This window comes from Orycteropus afer, unplaced genomic scaffold (assembly GCF_000298275.1).
Source record: "Orycteropus afer afer isolate SDZICR_OR568_19922 unplaced genomic scaffold, OryAfe1.0 scaffold00131, whole genome shotgun sequence".
NCBI classification, from domain to species: Eukaryota; Metazoa; Chordata; class Mammalia; order Tubulidentata; family Orycteropodidae; genus Orycteropus; species Orycteropus afer.
The window spans coordinates 7,192,836-7,211,131 of record NW_006921718.1 but is presented as its reverse complement, the minus strand read 5'-3'; the positions used below and the strand labels follow the sequence as shown (position 1 = coordinate 7,211,131).

General features: G+C 34.8%; 1 protein-coding gene across 1 annotated transcript in view; it reads right to left on the bottom strand.

Annotated features, from left to right (window-relative positions):
• STRN (striatin) overlaps positions 1-18,296 on the bottom strand; it is a 199,794-nt gene that overhangs the window by 27,003 nt on the left and 154,495 nt on the right. Inside the window, exons 7-9 of the mRNA XM_007945074.1 lie at positions 15,969-16,104; positions 10,667-10,777; positions 7,679-7,822 (exon numbers count right to left, since the gene is read on the bottom strand). Coding sequence (XP_007943265.1) covers positions 7,679-7,822; positions 10,667-10,777; positions 15,969-16,104 — 391 coding nt within the window. The remainder of the gene's footprint in view (positions 1-7,678; positions 7,823-10,666; positions 10,778-15,968; positions 16,105-18,296) is intronic.

Here is an 18,296-nt window from a genome sequence, read left to right as displayed (position 1 = left end):
CTATTCATAAGGTTTTCCCTGGCCAATTCTTTCAGAAGTGGACGGCCTCTTCCTTCTTCCTAGTCTGTCTCAGTCTATAAACTGGCTGTTACCTAAGTGAAGCATAAATTAAGTAAATAAGACATTATCAAATCACCATACAATAAAGTAGCAATAATAAAAAATGGGTTTTATCCAAACATACCATGTATCATGTGGAGTTCAAACAACTCTAAGCAGTTATTAATGAGAAGTGGAGATTATTCACTTAAAACAGCATTTTTCATGCCAAAATTAAGACCACATGAGTCATGGGAGACTATGAAACTAGGTCATCAGCCAGATATTTTTAGTTTTGCTTTATTTATAACATTTCCAGATGTCTTTGTTCAGGTACAAAATTAAAATGACTCTTCAAAGAAAAACTAAGACCCTTGAGATTGATCATACTTACTCTGTGTTCACTTCCTAGTATTTACCAGGTGGCTGTTGGTGGGTGCCATTGAGTTGCAGTGCCCTATGTACAACAGGATAAAACATTTCCTGGTCCTGCACCATCCTCAAAATTATTTCTATGGATGAGCCCGTTGCTGAGGCCACTCTATCAATCCCTCTCATTGAGGGTCTTCCTCTTTTGTGCCGACCCTCTACTTTACCAAGCACAATGTCCTTTTCCAGGGGACTGGTCCCTCCTGATAACATGTCCAAAGTACATGAGGTGAAGTCTCACTATCTTTGCTTCTAAGGAGCATTCTAGTTGTACTTCCAAGACAGATTTGTTCATTCTTCTGGCATCCATGGTATATTGTTCAGTATTTTTAGGCAACACCATAATTCAAAGGCATCAATTCTTCTTTGGCCTTCCTTATTCATTGTCCAGCTTTCACATGCTTATGAGGCAACTGAAAATACTTGGGTCAGGTACCTTAGTCTTCAAGGTGACATTTTTGCTTTTTAACACTTTAAAGAGCTCTTTTGCAGATTTACACAATCACAATGCAGTATGTTGTTTGACTTCTTGACGGTTGTTTCCACGGTATTGAATGTGGATCAAAGCAAAAGAAAATCCTTGACAATGTCAGTATTTTCTCCATTTATCATGATGTTAGGGAGCCCTAGTGGGACAGTGGTTAAAGTACTCATCTGTGAATCAATCAAAAATTTGGCAGTTCACTCCTACCAGCCGCTCTGGGAGAAAGATGGGGTAGTCTGCTTCCATAAAGATTTACAGCCTTGAAAACCGCATGGGGCACTTCTACTCTGTTTTACTGGGCTGCTATGAGTCAGAAGCTATTCAGTCACAATGTTGTTTACTGGTCCAGTTGCGAGGATTTTTGTTTTCCTTATGTTAAGGTGTAATCTATACTAAAGGCTGCCTTCTTTGATCTTCATCAATCCTTCAAGTCCTCTTCACTTTCAGCAAGCAAAGCTGTGCCACCTGCATATCACAGGTTGTTAATGAGTCTTCTTCCAATCCTGAAGTTGTGTTCTTCTTTACATAGCACAGCTTCTTGGGTTATTTGTTCAGCATACAGACTGAGTAAGTCTGGTGAAAGGATACAACACTGACACACACCTTTCTTGACTTTAAACCACACAGTGTCCCCCTGCTCTGTCCAAACAATAGCCTCTTGGTCTATGTACACAATTAAGTATTCTGGAACTTTCATTCCTTGCAACCTTACCCATTATTTGTTATGAATTACACAGTCAAATGCCTTTGCATCATTAATAAAACGTAGGTATACATCTTTCTGGTATTCTCTGCTTTCAACCAAGATCCACCTGACATTATCAGTGATATCCCTTATCTCACGTCTTCTTCTGAGTCCAGCTTGAATTTCTGGCATTTCTCTGACAATGTACTGCTGCAACCATTTTTTAATTACCTTCAATAAAACTTTATTTGCATGTGCTATTAATACTGTTTGATAATTTCTGCATTCTGTTGGATCACCTTTCTTTGGAATAGGCACAAATATGGATCTCTTCCAATTGGTTGGTTAGGTAGCTGTCTTCCAAATTTGTTGGAATAGATAAGTGAGTGCTTCCAGCGTTTGCATCCATTTGCTGAAACATTCAAATTGTTATTCCAGCAATTCTTGGAGCCTGGTTTTTCATTAATGCCTTCAGTGCAGCTTGGATTTCTCTCTTCAATACCATCGGTTCTTGATCATATCCTGCCTCCTGAAACAGCTGAACATCAACCAATTGTCTTTGGTACAGTGACTCTGGGTATTCCTTCTTTTGATGTTTCCTGTGTCGGTCAGGATTTTGCCCATAAAATCCTTCAATATTGCAAATCAAGGCTTGAATTTTTTTTCTTCAGTTTTTTATCTTGAGAAATGCCAAGTGTGTTCTTCCTTTTTTTCTAACTCCATGTCTTTGCGCACATTTCATTATAATAATGTATTTTGTGTCTTTGAGCTGCCCTTTGAAATCTTCCGTTTGGCTCTTTTACTTAATCTTTTCTTCAGTTTGTTCTGGCTACTCTATGTTCAAGAGCATATTTCTGAGTCTTTTCTATTATCCATTTTGGCCTTTTCTTTCTTTCCTGTTGTGGTGGTTATGTTTGTGTGTCAACTTGGCTGGGCCTGGTTGAGTGGCTGGGCAGCTGGTAGTAGTTATTCCCCATGATGAGACTGGCAATCAACTCCATGGTGGGATCTACCACAAGCAGCTGAGTAGCTGCCTTTGGGATATGGTCTGCTTCCTGTATTTAAGAAGCAGCTTTGAGAATGGTCTCTAGTCTATGGTACACTTGGACCCTGCATGTAGCTGTATTGTTGCTCAGCAGCCTGCCATGCTCTGCTGACCTCAGGACTTAAAATGGACTTAAGTTAATAGCCTGCTGTGTGGTTTGGTAACATAGGGACTGTGTCTTTTTACTTGTCAACCTTGGGGCTTCTTAGCCTCAGCAGCCAGCAGCTGTCTGAGTGAAGAAAATGCCTCTAGGTCCAGTTGGCCAGGAGCAGGAGGCAGAGCTGGACCCCAAGGTTGAGGGGCTTTCACCCAGCCCCTAGAGCCTGGCACTTTGAACTTGGACTTAAAGCCTCCAAATTGTAAGAATAAACTCCTGTTTGTTAAGAACATCCCATTTGTGGTATAGTCTTGTCAGAGCAGCACTAGGTAACCAGAACACCTGTCTTTTTAATGACCTTTTGCTTTCTTCATGTATGATGTCCTTGATGTCATCCCACAACTTGCCTGGTCTTCAGTCATTAGTGTACGATGTGTCAAACCTATGGTTGAGATGGTTTCTATATTCAGGTGGGATATACTCAAGGCCATACTTTCGCTCTTGTGGACTTGTTTTAATTGTCTTCAGCTTCAACTTGAATTTGCATATGAGTGATTGATGGTCTGTTCCACAGTTGGCACCCAGCCTTGTTCTGACTGATGATACTGAGCTTCTCTACAATCTCTTACCACAGATGTAGTTGATTTGGTTCATGTGGATTTCATCTAGTGAGGTACATGTATACAGCTGCCCTTTATATTATTGAAAAAAAGATTATTTCCAATGATTAGGTCTTCGGTCTTGCAAAATTTTATCACGCAAACTCAGGCATCATTTTTATTATTATTTTCCAACCACTGATTTGTCGTCTTATTTCTAACTTTTGCATCCCAGTCACTAGTAATTATTAATGCATCTTTACTGAATATCTGATCAATTTCAGATTGCAGAAATTGTTTTAAAAAAATAAACCTTTAATTTCTTCATCTTTGGCATTGTGGTTGGCGCATAAATTTGAATAACACTCTTATGAACTGATCTTCCTTGTAGTGTAGATACATTATCCTATCATTGACAGGGTTGTACTTCAGGATAGATCTTTAAATGTTATTTTTGACAATAAATTTGATGCCATTCCTTTTCAATTTGTCATTTCTGGCATAGTACAGCATATGACTGTCTGATTCAAAATGGGCAACACCAGTCCATTTCAGCTCACCAGTGCCTACAATACTGATCTTTAGGCATTCCATTTCATTTTTAACAACTTCCAATTTTCCTAGATTCATACTTCATCAATTCCATGCTCTAACCATTAATGGATGTTCACAGCTGTTTCTTCTCCTTTTGAGTCATATCACATCAGCAAATGAAGGTCCCAAAAGCTTTCCTCCATCCACATCATTAAGGCTGACCTTACTCTGAGGAGGCAGTTCTTCCCAGTTGTATTGTGAGTGCCTTTTAACTTGAGGCACTCATCTTCTGGCACCGTATCAGTGTTTCAGTGCTATTCATAAAGTTTTCCAATAATATATCAGACCGTGTTCCACTGTTATTCCTAAGGTTTTCACTGGTCAATTCTTTTTAGAAGTATATGACCAAGCCTTTTTCCTAGTGTGTCTTAGTTTAGAAACTCTACTGGAATCATTTCATCATGGGTGGCCTTGCTGATATTTGAAATACCAATGACATAGTTTCCAGCTCACAGCAAAATGCAAACTACCACAGTATGACAACCTGACAGATGAGTAGTGGTATTTACCATAGCCTGTTCTAAAACTGTAGTTCTGCTGTTTTTCTGTAACTCTTGGCTAAGTTGCCAATCAACATACTACAAACTCTAACTTCTCCATCTTAGCTCATTTCTCTACCAAGAAAGAAGACTGTAAGGTAGGGGCCCACATACATTGTGTATGCTAGTTTAACCAATGCTCTAGAAATGGCCAACTGAAACCTGGAACCAAAGGAAGGAAACAACTACTTCCATACAGACCAGTGGGCAGCCAGCAGACTTCTGGGCTGGAGAAACCAACAATGCTCTGTGATTTGATGGCTTTCCATGATGTTTTAGAATTTAAGACTATAGGTAACTAGAGCTTCCATTTGGCAACTAAACACTAGTAGCCCTAATCAGCATTTTACAAAATTATTTCTATGTGTCTTAAATGTCACATTGCCTTCTGAATTACTAAAATAAATGTGTGTACATGTATGTGTGCACACATGTGTGCACACATACACACATAATGCCTTCGAGTTCTAAAGTACTTCATCAGGAAAGCATACACAAGGTATGGAAGCTTTTCTGAAAGTGGACTGGGAACCAAAGAACATCAGTCACGGGCAATTAAATACACTATTTCTTAAGCACTTTTTTCTACTTTTGAAAAATCTGCACTGTGGGGAAGGCTTAGGACCAATTTACAGACAGGTAAGTTAAATATTCAATGCTCAAGTTTCAAGGTTCTTAAATATATTTTCTATTAAAGGCACCTTCTGTGACTTAAATAATTCTTCATCTGTTTTTTAGTAAATAGTACATATTTGGCCTCTGTTATTAGAATTCAGCAAGATTTATGTATGACTCAAGATGAAATGCCTGATAAAATAACACATTTAAGTTATGAGAATAAGAGAAAAAAATTTATCTTCTATCTGGGAGCTCTGGTAGCATAGTGGCTAAGACACTTGCCTGCTAACCAGACAGCTGGCGGTTCAAACCCACCAGCCACTCCTCGGAAGGAAGGTTGGGCAATCCTACTTCCTTAGTGATACTGCCTTGGAAACCCAAGGAGGGGTCGCTATGAGTCGGGTTTGACTCGACGGCACATAACAACAACAACAACAATCTAGACCTGATCTTAGAATGAAAAAAAATTAAAATTTTCATATGTATGAAAAATGAATCTACTACTGAACAACTTAACTATTGAGGAGCATGACTTTCCATTTGTAATTCAAAATATACAGGTGTACATCAAATGACTGTCCTACTTCTGTAGTGATACTGCCTCAGAAACCCAAGGAGGGGTTGCTATGAGTCGGGGCCGACTCAACGGCACATAACAACAACATCAAATGAATTTTATGTCTAGAATAATTTAAGTATAAACTGTTGATTCTTCATACTTTAGTAAATTCCAGGGACACTGTAACTTTAACCAACAACTAACTTATAAAAGTCAGAAATTTCACTGAAAAACAATCATGAAAATCATCATGGTCCTATCAGTTTTTCTATAAAACTGAATTAAAAATAAAAGAAGAAAAACACATATGATTATTCTGAAGCTGTTAATTTAAAGTAGTATTGCTGTAGTTGCTAGGTGCTGTCAAGTAGGCTCTGACTCAGCAACCCCGTATGACAGAACAACACACTGCCTGGTACTGCGCCATCCTCACAATTGTTACCATACTTGAGCCCGTATTTGCAGCCACTGAGTCAATCTATCTCATTGAGGGTCTTCCCCTTTTTTGCTAACCCTCCACTTTACCAAGCATGATGTACTTCTCCAGGGAATGGTCCCTTCTGACAACATGACCAAAGTAGAGTAGACAAAGTCTGGCCATTCTCGTTTCCAAGGAGCATTCCAACTATACTTCTTCCAGGACTGATCTGTTTGTTCTTCTGGCAGTCCAAAGCACTTTTTCTTTGCTAACACCATACCTCAAAAGCATCAACTCTTCTTTGGTCTTCCTTATTCATTATCCAGCTTTCACTTGCATATGAGGCAATTGAAAATACCATGGCTTGGGTTAGGTGCACCTTAGTCTTCAAAGAATCTTTGCTCTTCAGCACTTCAAAGAGGTCTTTTGCAGCAGATGTGCCCAGTGCAATATGACGTCTGATTTCTTGACTACTGCTTCCACTGGTGTTGATGGTGGATTCAAGAAATAAGAAATCTTTGACAATTTCAATCTTTTCTCATTTATCATGATGGCTTATTGGTCTACTTGGGAGGATTTTCATTTCCTTTATGTTGAGGTGTAATCCATACTGCAGACTGTAGTATTTAATCTTCATCAATAAGTGCTTCAAGTCACCTTCACTTTTAGCAAGCAAGGTTATGTCGTCTGTATATCACAGGTTGTTAATGTGAAGTGGTATATGTATAATAAATAATAATAATATTCAAATTAAAGGCATTTAAAAAAATAAATTTTGAAATACTCATTAATCTGGATTTTTTATGTTATATTGTATTTTCAGTTAATATAAATATACATTTAAAATCAATTTCCATATATAAGCATTCCACATATCTACAAATATACAAAATCAGAACTTATATCTAAAAGGCAGAAGGAACTGGACTTATGTATCACAAAATTATGCTGCAAAAAACTGAGAACAACCTAAATATCCCAAAAGATAATGGCTTAGTATTAAGTCTAAAATACAATATGCAACCTTATAATTATGTTTATAATTTCACGTAAAGTAAATAAAACAAAACATAATTATTCTACATGATGACTGTAACTATAACAAACTACAGACTAAAAACTATATGTATGTGAACAAAAGCTGGAAGGGAAAAGGAAAAACAGGAAACAGAAAATGTGACTAGATTTTCAGATACATTTTCTTTTTTTTCATTTATCAATGATGAATTGCTAAAGTAAAATATATTTTTTAAATATTTATGAGTCTCAAAATCTGTATTTACTACCTATTTATAGAATCTTCATTTTCTTTTCTTGGAATGGTATATATAGGACCTACACATGGGCTGCTGTGAAGCTATAGGATATTCTAGACTAGAATTTAAGTGTTAGTTTTAAGTTTATGACCTTTTTCCAAGTGAAGTTGGAATCAAACCACCTCGAATCTACAAAAGCCTGTACTTTCTTGGTATGGAAATACTATATAGAGCAACATTTGCACATTTCCTAATGCTTGAACTAAGATATATATATATCCAAGTGTTTATGCTCTAGAGTGTGTTAAATACTTGCCTTCATCTGCCCTATTTATTTCATGCTCAGGAAGCCTGGAACTGCTGGGTCTGGAGGGTGAACCCACAGATGGCTGCAATGAGGGAAGTTCATCAACATCTCTCAAATTAGCAAGCATATCTTGGAGTTTTGACCTGTTGGGCCCTAGCCAAAAAACAAAACAAAAAAAAGGAACAGAATTATTCAACCACATCAAAACAGTGCCATAAACTTTATTTATATCTGCCAACATTTACCTTTGATAATGGCACCATTGTGCTATGAGTAAGAATTATTTTCAGAAGAAAATTTGTTTCTTGAAAAAAATTTTACGTATGTTTTTTAAATTAAGATAATGAAATAATACCATTATTTGCATGAAAAAAAAGAAACAAACTCATGTCCAATTTGGACCCTTAAAAGTAACATTATTCTACAATCAAACCTCTGTATATTGCTCTAAATGCAGACAGATACCACAGATGGTAAAGCTACTGTGTACTGAATCAAACAACATCTCTTCCTGTTTGTCTAAGTTAAGTAGCATTCACTGCCTTACATCCTGCAGCTATGGTACCCAAGATGAAGTCTCATGCCCTGCTGATTACTTACCTGAGCTTTGATCCATCATTCTCCCACATCCCTGTTTTGACTGTTTTATATAGCATAGATGCTGAAACAGATCTTCGGTAGTTTTTCCTGTTATAAGTTTAATTAAGAATGGGAAAATCTTACCCATAGTCCATATGGTTTTATCCTATACCAGCAAAGAATATTATTTTTAAGCAATTTTAAATAATATCTAGAAATATATTTCAAGATGGTATGACTGATACACACAATTTGACTGGAAATATTTTTATTGAGCCATATTTAAAAAGACCCAAACTTTTCTAATGACTAACCTACCCATTGCTGATGAGTTGATTCTGACTCACAGTGACCCAATAAGACAGAGTAGGACTGGTCCCTAGAGTGTCCAAGACTGTAAATCTTTATGGAAGCAGACTGCCTCATCTTTCTTCCACAGAGCGGCTGGTGGGTTTAAACCTTCTACCTTTTGCTTAGCAGCCCAATGCTTTACCACAGCTCCTTCAATGAGTAACAAACAGTTCAATTCAAAGATATTTATTGTGGTTTATAAATTCATATACCAAATTAAAGCTTTGACTCATTTGATCATTTCTTCACTTCTTCCTAGACTACTGCTTTGTCAAGGTAACATGAACTAAAGATGAAAAACACAATGTGCTGAACCTCAGTCTACAGTCCTCCATCTTCACTGGAAAATGTTAAATTTCTCCCCTAGATAGAGTCTTTTGTCTTTGCCATACTAAAAAACAATGTTATATGCCTCAACACTGATCAAATCCCCTGCAAAGGAAATCCAATCGCTTCTATTAATAGGAATATTATTCCAGTCAAATGGTGCACTTTAGACCTAAAGCGCTAAATTTCAACTACATGATGCCTTGACATTTGACAAAGTGATTAATCAACATAATAATGGATGGATTCTATATAAGTCCTGGCTACCTTTCCAATTAAAAGATCTTTACACAGTAGCACAGTGACCTAAAGAAATTTATCAACTTTAAGTAAATCCATATGTTAAAATGTTCTTATTTTTTTCATATAAGATCCTTAACACCTTATTTTCTTCAAAATTCCAATTTAACTTATTTTATCATGGCTCTGAAAAGTCATGACAAATCATTTCTCACTATATTTGTTAAGATTTAATTTTTTATTAGTATATTTAGAAAAAAGTATAAAATGTTCTTATGTTTTTAATATTAATTTTTCTCATTATGATTAAATTTATATAGAGAAAGAAAGACATCATTTCTTAGTATGCTAATGGCTGACACTATGTTAACATCAATAATGGTCACTGACATTTATAAATTCAAACTAAACATTTGTAAATGCTAAGACATTTTAATAAAGTTTTAAATGTTTTCAACTGACTGCCATATTGTAAAAGAATGTCCTAAGAGAAATGAATGGTTTTGACAAGCATTAGCATCAATATATAAAAAAGGAAAAGCCTATCCTGGCAGTCCTTTGTAACTTTTAAATATATTCCTCATTAAGTTAGAACCTAGCCTCAATTTATACTACTTTAATATCATAAAGGATGAAATTCATTATTGCCTTGGAGGGGGAGGGGGTCCATGTTCACACTGTCAATGGGAGTAGAAGTACAAGGAGGTAATTTAGCCTTGCTCTCCTAAAAAGACAAACGTTTAGGCAAGTTTCCAGAGATGTTTGAAAGCTCTTGCATTTACATTTTGCATACTTAAGTAAATCACTGCTAAACTTTACTAGTAATTTGCATAATGAAAGTTATGCATGTATGATTCACAGGGCTAAAAATTTCATTTTGGCTTGTTTTTTGATGTGGCACACATTTGACTGAAAAAAAGCTAATTGGTAGGATTATTATAAGTGAAACTGGCCAACAATTTTAAATTAGAAAACAAATGCTTGAATAGTCATGCATTTGACTCTGTGCCCTGTATAGCATATAGTAGTGAGAGCAAATGAACTGTGTGCTATGAATACACAGAATATTCAGGGGTAGAAATTAACTTTCTTTCTATCTCCTAGATTTAAAATTATAAGCAACAATTTTGGTGGATTGCCAGATTGCCTCAACTAGATGCGATTTATAAGTTTACCAGTAGAAAAAATCACTGCTGTAATTAAGCACATATTCTTTTAAAAATCAAATTATTGCTACATCTGAATACATAGTCCAACACTATCATGAGGCTCTGCATTTATTATTGGGACATATTATGATTCCATAATCATGCATAGGTTTTTTAAGTTCATAATCAAACAGACATTTTAATTTCAACCCCTGAGAGCAGGTGAAAAGGGAAGAGGTCAGGAGCAGAAAAGAAAAAGAGTAAGTAGTTTTAGGAAAACATTGAAAACAAAATTTGGGGATGTGAAAAGAGGCAAGATTCATGATTTACAGATACAATGTTTTCCACTTACTCTTCACCCCCTTTTTCCCCTTCCTCTCCTTTTTGTATTGCTCCTTGAGTTTGGTAATTACTCCCTGGTCCACATTCCAAGCTTCAGGCATGAGACATTGGTCTTCCTTTTCTAAACAGGGTGAAACAAATGAAACAGTCTTTTTCAATAAAATACTGAACATTCTAGGTCAACCTGTCTGAATGACATAATTATTTTCTTCATAATATCATTAATGTAAAAAATAGTTATTGGAGATTCATTAGAGATGTAAGTCACACAAAACATAATACTTAAGAAGCAATGATCAATTCAATTTCTTAGGTAATATTAGATTTCTCTTGAAAGAGAAATAGAAAAAAATATCTAGATGATTTGGGTGAGTTTTAGTAAACTAAAAACTAAAACGTTATAATCAAGAACCCTTGTTTTCATCCTATTTTCTGAATTTGAATAGGACTGGATGCCTCACAAAAACACTTCTTATTAACTTATGTGATGAAAAATTATTATCAAGGAATTCTACAAACCAATCTTCAATACGCTTTCTGCTTCAAAAATTTTATATTTTTGGCATGTGTTCATCAATAAATCAACATTGTTACTTTACAAACTTTATGTATAATAAAAGCATTTTGTAAAATGTATTACTCAACTTTTGTTCAAAATTTAAAACAATTTATGTGATTTGTTAGTTTACAAATTCATAAAAAGGAGGAGATCAAGTTTCTAGTAGAAAAGAAACTGAATAGTCAACTTTAAATATTTCAGTAGAACAAATTTCAAAGAGTAAAGACAAGTTATAGTTTACATTTACTATAAAATAATTTATATACTATATACAATGTAAGTATTACCTCAGAACTCTGCATTAAACCTAAGACTCATAAATGCAGTTGCTCACTCTATACCTCCTTTGTTGTTGTTGTTATGTGCTGTCGAGTCATCCCCGACTCATAGCGACCCCTCCTTGGGTTTCCGAGGCAGTATCACTATGGAAGTAGGATTGCCCAACCTCCTTTAGGAAGTCTAATATATATTCCAAAACTAAACATGTACAAAACCAAATTCCCCATCTCCCTCCTCAACCTGTTCTACTCACTGAGTTCTCCATTTCAACTGATGGCAATTCTATTCTTTGTGCTGCTCAGACCAAAAACCTCTCGTTCTCTCACATTCTATATCAAACACGTTAGGAAACATGGCTTCCTTTAACCTCAAAAGACCTCAAGAATCTACTCAGCACACCCAGTGCTACTACCCTGATCTCTTGGTAGAATTACTGTGATAACTGCCCACATGCTTCCCTACTTACAACCCCAAAAAGTCTATTAAACACTGGTTACCCTATGTAGTATATGCTCAACACGGCACCCAAAGCAATACTTTAAAAGTCAGATCATGTTACTCCTCTGCTCAAAGCCCTCCCATGGCTCCCCGTCTCAACTGTAGTCTAAATGGCCCTATCCAAACCAAAAAACCCAATCTGTTGCCACAGAATGGAGGATTTTAGCTCACAGCACCCCTATAGGACAGAGAACTTCCCCCAAAGGGTTTCCAAAGCTGTAAACTTTATGGAAGCAGAATGCCACATTCACATCTTTCCCCATGGAGTGGCTGGTAGCCTTGAATTGTCAACCTTAGAGTTGCAGCTAAGTGCTTTAACTACTGCATCATCAGGGCACATCAAACATTCCCCTAGATAGCTCCATCTATTCTGGTTTCACTGAATTCCTCAAGTATGCCAGGGTTGCTGCTATCTTTGGGCAGTGAACCAGCCCACAAAGTATTTGTCTAGTAAGTCCAAAGGGCAATATGCCATTATTGGGCAGAAGTATAAGCAGTGTCTCCCTTACATGAGAAGTTCTAATAAATGAAAAGGAATACACAGTAACGTACTTACCACTCTAACAGGAAGAGTCATTAGAAGATTCAACAAATGCCCCTGACATTATAAATTGTTTCTAGTAAGTTAGGGGAATTTAAATCTATCTTGAATGCATATCAGAAAAGTCAGCAACATAAGCATAGCCTCTCTTCCAGACTTTTTGTTTCTGGGATTGTCCACTATTTACTGGGAAAGAACATCTATTTCCTTGAGGTGATGACATTATCATTTTCATTCTGTAATGTTTCAGGTGGAATAAAAAGGTTACAAAAACCTTTTTATTGTTTTGTTTATTAAAAATATTAGGCAACTTCTTCCTCCCACTTATCCAAGAGGGTCTTTTATCAGTCATTATAAAATGACCAAATGAGACTGAAGAATAAAAATATGAAAAAAAATTTTAACACAAATGAGAGAACGTAGTTTTTCCTTTTGGCTTTAGAATTCTAACTTAGTTATTTTTTAAATAAAATATGTAAAAATTACAGTGTAACACTTATAATGTTTATAACTAAAAATACTCAAAAAACATTCTTCATTTTAGGCAATAAAATACAGTAACACTTGGCAGAAGTAATACATGTGTTCTAGTCTTACAAGATGAAATTTTACTAGATGTATATTCACATCTACATAATAAGTAACTCTACAAAAACAATTTTAAAGCATGTTGTTATATTAAGGGGCAAAATATTAAATGAAAACATACTTTAATTAAGAAACCACTTCTTTATCTTTTGAAAAGAGTACAAGTTTTTATCATTTTAAAACAATATCAAAGTGATTAGCAATATTAACATTCTTACAATAAATAAATATTGGCCTAACTATTAGGCCATTGGGGGTCTATTTAAATAATCACCAAATTGTTCCTGACTTTCAAAGAATGAAAAGTAACCAATACAAACCGTAAGTCTCATCCTAAATACATTAAAAAAATTCTAATATAAACTTAGATTATAGATATAATATATAACCAAAAAAACAAAGCTCACTGCTGTCAAGTCAGTTCTGACTCATAGAGACCCCTCCCTTGAGTTTCCAAGGCGATATCTCTATGGAAATAGATAGACTAGTCTTCCTTCCCAGGATTGGCTGGTAGGCTTGAACCGCCAGCCTTCTGGTTAGCCTTAGGCACTACACTAACTACATATTTTAACTGAGAATCAATACATCTATCAATATTTATTTTTCATATACACATCCAAATTTTAAAACTTACTCCAAAAAAATCAAGGTTAACATTTTAACTAATTTAACATTCATTATCAGCTTAGTTCTTGAAAGTATAATGCAATTTACATTTAAAGTAATTGCCTAAATAAAAGTAGATGAAAAATTCAAATGAAAAAAATAATTCTAATGTAGACTATCAACTGGTTACCACCTCTAACAGCAACTTTTTTAAAAATAAGATTCTTTTATATTCTAACTTTATATGTTTTAGTTAAAATTCTCAAAGATTAGCAAAAAGATCAATATCTTATTTAAACTTAACAGAAAATTTGTCAATTTAATGTTAAAACTCTAAAATCATCTTCTCATTAATGCTTTAGTGTATTTAACTAAGGCCTCTTTACAGCCATATCTACAACGACATGAATTTGTATTAAGTAAATATTTTATAATTTACTAGTCAGAAAATCAGTATGTTCTAAAATTTCACTAAGAGCTACCAAAAAATTGCAAACTACTTTTTAAACATGTGAAACAAAAGACAAGATTTGTAATCTATTTTGGTTAATTGCTTAAAAGTGCACTATTTCAAAATAAGGTAATGGAAATAATTTAACCTTCAACACATTTTTGTATGCCACTTCTTTCCTATCCTAAAGCACAATCCATAAGAGTAAATCTCATTATCAAATTTTAATATGCAAATCCTCTTTCCTCTGTACAAGGGCCTAAGTTCAGTGACTCTGACTTCTCAGTTGCAGGAAGTATGTAACAAATATTTTCCCAGCTAAAAGCTAGATTGCTAAATAACGTTCAACTTAAAAACTTGTTAAATATAAGAAAACTATTTTTCAAAAAGTTTAATAAATTGCCATATTAATTTTTAGTGCCATTAACTATTTAGTAAGGCTGTGAAGACCTGTAAGTTAGTAATATTCACCCCTGGATGTGTGGATACTACAAAACCTAAAGGGTAAAAATACAGTTCACACTTAAAATAGAAGAAACCAACATCCATCTCTTTTATCTCAAAAGAGTAATAAATTACTCACCCCTTTCTAAATAGGTATTAATGTGATCTGATTTAAGATCTGCCAATTAAAAAGCATGAGACTAGCAGTTTACGTGCCCATCAGTGAGTGAAATGCCTAGTGAGTGAGCCATAAAGCTGAATAGAAACAAAGCTCTTTTCATTCTTACTTTTCCCCAATATATATTTACTTTCATGGAAAACTAGCTTCCTAAAACCTTCATGAAAAAACTGTGCAATTTTGTTTCTCATAAAACGTATAAGACATGGGACTTCCAACTTCAAAAACAAAGATGAAATATCCCTTACTTTATGGTTGAAAAAAACTTGTAAGTAGGAAGTTCTATCAGGTCATTAGCAGAACTGGATTGTACAGAACAAAAAATTATGGTTGTGAATAAAAATTGCTTCATCCATTCTTTTAATGAATAAGGCATTCAAAGTTTAAAGGTCAACATGTTTTAAGCTGGCCCCTGAGGAGAACTCCAAGGAGAAATGAGCATAGTTATTAATTCTCTAACCTTACCTGTCCTTAAAGTAACAGTAGTATAAACTTAGTAATGGAATTCTTCAACCTCAAAAGAAAATTATCTTTCATTCTCTCTCTTTCTCTCTCTCTCTCTCTCTCTCTCACACACAATGGAATCAATTACTTTTGAAGATTTTATCACAATCCTACTTTATTGTTAGGGACAATTCATTTCCAAACTATTAGAATGATTGACCTATTGGAAATTTTAACTCTTGGCTTTATGTTTTAAATATTAAATTCATTTAGAACAATTTGAGAAAAATAATCCTATGCTTTTTACAAACTGATAAAACCTAGCTAGAATGAATACCATAATTTTCCAACTTAAATTTCTTTTTTGCACAGCTCATGTAAGAGATGAGACCTCAAAAATCCTCTCTTACATTCTCATACTCAATTTCCACAAAAATCTAGATTTGCAAATTCTATTCTCTAGGTAGAAACCAAAAAATAATCTATATATAAATTCAAATTTTTTTTTCAGAGTGTACTGTTTATACTAAAGAAAAAAGAGGAGGTGACTAGTTATACAACATTCTTTAAACACACTGGATACAAAAAGTGGCAATAGTAAAAAGTCCACAGAATGTTCAATATTTCAGCATTGTAAGAGATTTAAGTATTCTTTAAGATATTGTGCTGTTGGTAAAACATCAATTTGTTTTAATGACTTAACATCTCTGGTTATGCTCCTTACCCCAATCAGTGCCATCGCCAGCACTTCTAGATTCACTGTCTCCTTCATCTGATGCACCCAAGAAGTCAAACTCCTTTAGAGCTTCTTTTGTATCTCTATCTTCACTGCTGTCAGGAAGTACTTTTTTCCTAACAATCTAACGAAAAAAATGCTAAATTAAAATTTTAGGATAGATTACAGATTTAATTTAAATAAAGGAGATGGTATCCCTTTACTATTGAGTAAACACAATTCAATTATTTTTCTGAAAAACTGTTATTTTTGTTGTGTTAAATAACACCTACCCAACTAAGTGAAGAACACAGATATCATTGTTTAAAGACATGAATGACACATTTTAAAGCAGTTTATTTAAACTTTGTTCAATGCCAGGTATGATGCTTCTTTGTTTTAAATAAACTAACTGAACCATATATGAATATTATTGAAATCTAAGATATCTATTTACCAGGTAAATCACAGACTGATGAAAAATGTCCCTGACTCTGAATTATGAGGACCACAAACAAATTGTACATTTCTTGGATGAAGCCCGGGCAGTTTGTAGATATTCTAATCTAACCAAATGAAGAGACATTTCATAAAATATTTCAAAAGTTTTTCAGAATATAACCATGATAAATTTTAACTCGACTATATCACAAAACCTAAAACCATGAATGCTACAAACTAAGAAATACACATATCAACACTTATAAGGCAGGAAAAATTTTTCCATTATTTCTACTATCCTAACCTTGCATCAATTTTCTCCAACAGTTAACTATATTCAGATACTTTTCCTAAAATTCTGATCTCTTAGAGTGAGACCTGATGTAGATTAAAAAGCACATCAGATATGGGCTATTATGTCTCATTTTTATACATTTAGGAGTAGACATGGTTTGTTAGCTCTCTATAACAATGCTCTTTATGAGTGACCTCCTTTTTTGTCACCTCCCTCACCAGAAACTCAAGTTAGGTCTGAAGTTTCTTTAGATTAAGTGGTGTCACTATCTTAACTTTTCAAGACTTTAGCTTCTTTACTTCATGTAAATTAAAAATAACATGACCTAATAAACTTTAACATGCACTACTATGAGTAGTTTAAAATTATTAAAGTTCAACAGACAGACTAGAGAAGGCTAGAATGCTCAGAAATAGATCCTAAGAGATAATAAATATCTGGCTTATGTGGCTTTGTTACCAGGTTCATGATTATTATCACCTATCAATCACAGCACTTTTCATCTGAGACCAGATAGTCTCAGAAATCCTTCTCAAAGCAGACTCTAGGAAGCTGCTGCCAATAGAACAGAGCTGGTACACTACATGAAACGTAGCCTAGCTATGCTGGTACATATGAAACTGAACAGGAGAAATCAAGAATTATTTAATGATACTGGAATAATTTATTAACTATTTGGAACATTTCTCTAAAATCAAGATATACTTTCATGTTTAAAGTATTTCCCAATCTACCATCTAGCAAATCTATTAAACAAACAAACAAAAAAAGCAACATGAATTTGGCAGATTGTGAACAGAAAATCCATGCTGAATGTATAATCCTCTGTAAGCATTCAAAGTCATATGTCAGTAACGTGCTAGTCTAGGAAGCAAGTCTAAGGCAAAAAAAAAAAGTATCTCTGAAGACATATCAACAGAAAGCTCTGATCTTCATAGTTTCACATGCAAGAATATTGTCTACTTCTTATCCTTCTAGTCTAAGGGCTTGGTCCCTCCCTTTTCCTCATCTCGATGGCCCCTCCCTCAGCTATAATTCAGAGGGACCATCACAAACATCTTGTAGATGGAGTGTCCTTATTCTCATTGCCTGACCAAAAAATGCAGGGACAATCCAGAAGAAGTGTCTGGAATCTCAAATTGAAAGTATGAATGCATTTCAACATTTGGTATTGCTAAATATGGTACAGAGTCAGAAAAATCAACTCAGAAAAAAACTGGTTCCTAGGACTCATCTCCTCAGTATAACCTTACAAAGAACAACAATAATAGGAAGATTTAGGCAGCAAAGAAATTAGTATAGTATAGGAGATACAATCAAAGTTGTTGTTATGTGCCACTGAGTCAGACCCCACTCATAGCAACCCTCCTTGGGCTTCTGAGGCAGTATCACTACAGAAGCAGATTGCCCAACCTTCCTCCCCAGGAGTGGCTGGTGGGTTTGAACTGCCAGCCTTCTGGTTAGCAGTCAAGTGCCTTAGGCACTATCAGAAAGCACCAATATTCATCTCCTTCCTGCTAGCTAGGAGCTCTGGTAGCATAATGCCTAAGGCACTTGGACTGACTGTCTCCATGTGTCTTTGATTTTCTTCACTCTTCTTT